The sequence below is a fragment of the Agrilus planipennis genome, unplaced genomic scaffold, assembly GCF_000699045.2.
Source record: "Agrilus planipennis isolate EAB-ADULT unplaced genomic scaffold, Apla_2.0 scaffold4, whole genome shotgun sequence".
NCBI classification, from domain to species: Eukaryota; Metazoa; Arthropoda; class Insecta; order Coleoptera; family Buprestidae; genus Agrilus; species Agrilus planipennis.
Window position 1 is genome coordinate 35,700 of NW_020442463.1, and position 3,365 is coordinate 39,064.

Sequence of the window (3,365 nt, forward strand, 5' to 3'; positions counted from 1 at the left end):
TATTTCAAACAAGGGTAACATAAACTAACCAAAACCTAACTTTCAACAGATATTTTTATTAAAAAGAAAAAATAAACAAATAAAAAGTAAAGGAAAGTTTGTTGTCTGCATAGAGTAGGATCGAATTATTATGTTTATATCTAATTAATTTAATAATAATTACTGATAAATTCCTATCCTGAAGGTATATATAATGAACAATTGCATAAGCCGACTGGAATTACCAGCAACATAATTTTCAATAACAATAAAGTGTATTAAATCAGAGCCAATACCAGATTTTAAATGATTCTGGGACAAAATCGACCCTGAGGTAAACTCGACTAAAATTTAATTGTATCGGTTGAAATGTAAAATTATCACGGAAGTAGACACCGTATAGTACCTAATGCTGTCGAAGGGTGGAATAGTAGACTTACTAAATTATTAATTGTTTTAAAGAAGAAGTCATGTATAATGGTTACTTAACAGATAGAATGTTTCTCAGTTTAGAAGGTAAAAAAGAAATATAAATATCGGAAACCTGAAACAGACACTTTATTTATTTTATCTACAAAACCTTCAATAAGATATATACATTTAACATATACATAAGGAACCCAAAAAAATGAATAAAGCTAAAAACAATGTTATAAAAACGTAAATAACAGAACAGATATTAATTTTTACACATGCCAGTATATATAACATGAACTTCAAGTACCTACGTAGAGATTTGTATATATATAGTGAACTAAAAACAGGTTCGATTTAGTTCCATCTGTTAATTTCACCAGGTAGCCGCGCACTAAATAGAGTCGATTTCGTTTCAGGGTCGATTTTCACTACATTAATTACCATTTTTATCTAAAATATTTAAAAAACATTAAACTTTCGTTTATAAAGCGCGATTCTACCAAGTTCTGTACAGTATTTCTGTCGGGAGTAGAAATGGAAAAGATTGTCTTAATTTTCATAACATTCTCGTTAGTTACGGTATAGCTGTGAAATTAGCTTACAACTAGATTTATTGTGAATTAATTTTTTGTCGTTTTTGCAGGCTTACGTAACTAGAGATTTGTCTGAAATTCCTACAGAACTTCATCAGTTTGCATTCTCTGATGACGTAAAGATTGTGGGAGGGAACGAAGCTGCACCATATTCTTTACCATATCAAGTATGAATATTTATTTACTCAAATCTTCAGCAGATTGTGCTTTTTACGTAATTTGATGTATATTTAGAAAAAATTTGACAGAACGAATGTTTAAAAATATATAAAAAGAACAATTTCTAACTGATAAAAATAAAATAATGTAAAGAATTATTTCTGAAATAGGGATTAATTAATTTGGACATATCACTATTCTGGTAGTAACCTTACATCAATAATTTAACTGTTATTATTATTAGAGAACTAACATACAGTTGATATATCTATTAGTCAATTTACTTCTTAATTAATCTTACCCACTACAGATTACCGGAAGTTAATGAGGAAATATTGTTGTTGCTGCCACTCCTATGCCAGGAATCGAATCCTGACTCCTGGATATACATGTATTAGTACTCTACCACAAGGAGGTAACAGCAGCAACAATTTACCCTCAATAATTTGAGATTATCTGAAGTAGGTAATGTTAATTTACTAATACATTCAATTAACGCTACAAAAATTCAAAGTATTTCATTTGATATTTGATCAAAAATTTTTTTTTTCATTCCTAAATTTTAACTTACCAATTTTGGTTTGGACGGCTCGAAATTTGGGTGTGAGACTTAGGGGGTGTGACATTCTAGGGGGGGAGGCTGTAGGAGTTTTGGGCGACAAAATTTAAGGGTTAAAAGTTACATATGGTGTCAGGCGTGGACAAATTCGCAGTGAACTGCAGGTATGCTACTCTAACGTTTTTATTTATTTAGGTTGCCGTGAACCTTATTTTCGATTATTTCCAAAGTATCTGTGGAGGATCTCTTATTACCCAAAGATACGTGTTAACAGCTGCGCATTGTTTGTACGAAGGGTAAGGCATTTGCTCTATTGTTAACAACATTGTTCAATGCACTTTGCAGCATTTTTCTCTTCATTTCCTTATCAGAGTCATATCGTTGGAAGTATTACTGGGAACGCATAACATTCGACAAAATGAAACTACCCAACAACGCATTCCAACCTCCAATTTCACAATGCATGAAGAGTTTAACAATGATACATTAGAGAACGATTTAGCCATGGTTTATCTTCCAACACCAGCTATTCTCAATCGTAACTACATTTCCTTTACTTCAAATATTCACTATGTCTAATAATTAATCACCAAACATATTAAAATACTAATAAATATTAAAAATACCGGTATGCAAAGGAAGAAAAAGTAGGGAAAAAGCGAATATAAACATAGGAGTCGAAAATTAGAGAAAATAGTTAATTTTGAGTATCTAGGAAGTCAGAAGTCAGGACGGAAGGAGTAGTAGGGATATAAAGCAGAGATTAGCGCAGGGTCGAGTCGCCTTCAATGGAAGAAGTGGCTGATTTTAAGTATTCTAGGAAGTCAGATAAGTCAGGACGAAAGGAGCAGCAGAGATATAAAACAGAACCTTAAACAAAAAGAAGTTACTTCTATGCTCGCGAACGGTTAATTTAGAAATTCGAAAAAGGTTGTTAAAGGTGTATGTTTGGAGCTCGGCGCTGTACGGGTGCAAAACATGGATAGTGTGTGCGGCGGGAAAGAAAAGGTTAGAAGCGTTGGAAAGGTGGTGTTACAGGCGAATGATGAGGATACCGTGAATAGATAAGGTTAGAAATGAAGTGATATTAAAAAAAAATAGGAGAACAGTGGACTCTAAGGAAGTCAATAAGAAATAGGCGAGATAGGTTAGTAGGACAACTTCTCAAACATGAAGGTCTAGTCAGAGACATATTAGAGGCAGAAACGAGAGTTAGGAGGGGTAGTGGTCGATCTAGATTAGATTACTGTTCGCAAATAGTTAAGAATGTGGGATGTTCTAGTTTTAGGAAAATGCGAACCAGTCTTAAGACTGACAATCTTATGATAATGATTTAGAATTCTTTTGTTTTCCCAATTCCTATTTAATACTTATTTATATAAGCACCATTATGGTTTGGCGTTGGATAGTGAGAAGTGTATTTTCAAGCGGGTGGAGGCGGGGGATCGAAAGAGAGTGGTCACTTGAACAAAACCTGATAACCTAACCTAACCTACCCTATTGATAAAGCTATTTAAATAATGTTTTATATAACTTTCTCAATATTTTTATGTATTTTTCATTAGTTTTACCTTTGAATATTGTTTAAGAATGACTATATAAATATTTACATGCCTAGAAATGTATAAAAATTGGCATATTTATTAACTTTGAACCCC

The 3,365-nt window shown here is 32.5% G+C and overlaps 1 protein-coding gene across 1 annotated transcript in view; it reads left to right on the forward strand.

Moving 5' to 3' along the window:
• The first annotated feature begins 739 nt into the window (after positions 1-739).
• LOC108736847 (brachyurin-like) overlaps positions 740-3,365 on the forward strand; it is a 12,237-nt gene continuing 9,611 nt past the window's right edge. The window contains exons 1-3 of the mRNA XM_025980890.1: positions 740-975; positions 1,040-1,156; positions 1,903-2,003. Of these exons, the coding sequence (XP_025836675.1) occupies positions 931-975; positions 1,040-1,156; positions 1,903-2,003 (263 nt within the window). The 5' untranslated portion in view covers positions 740-930. The remainder of the gene's footprint in view (positions 976-1,039; positions 1,157-1,902; positions 2,004-3,365) is intronic.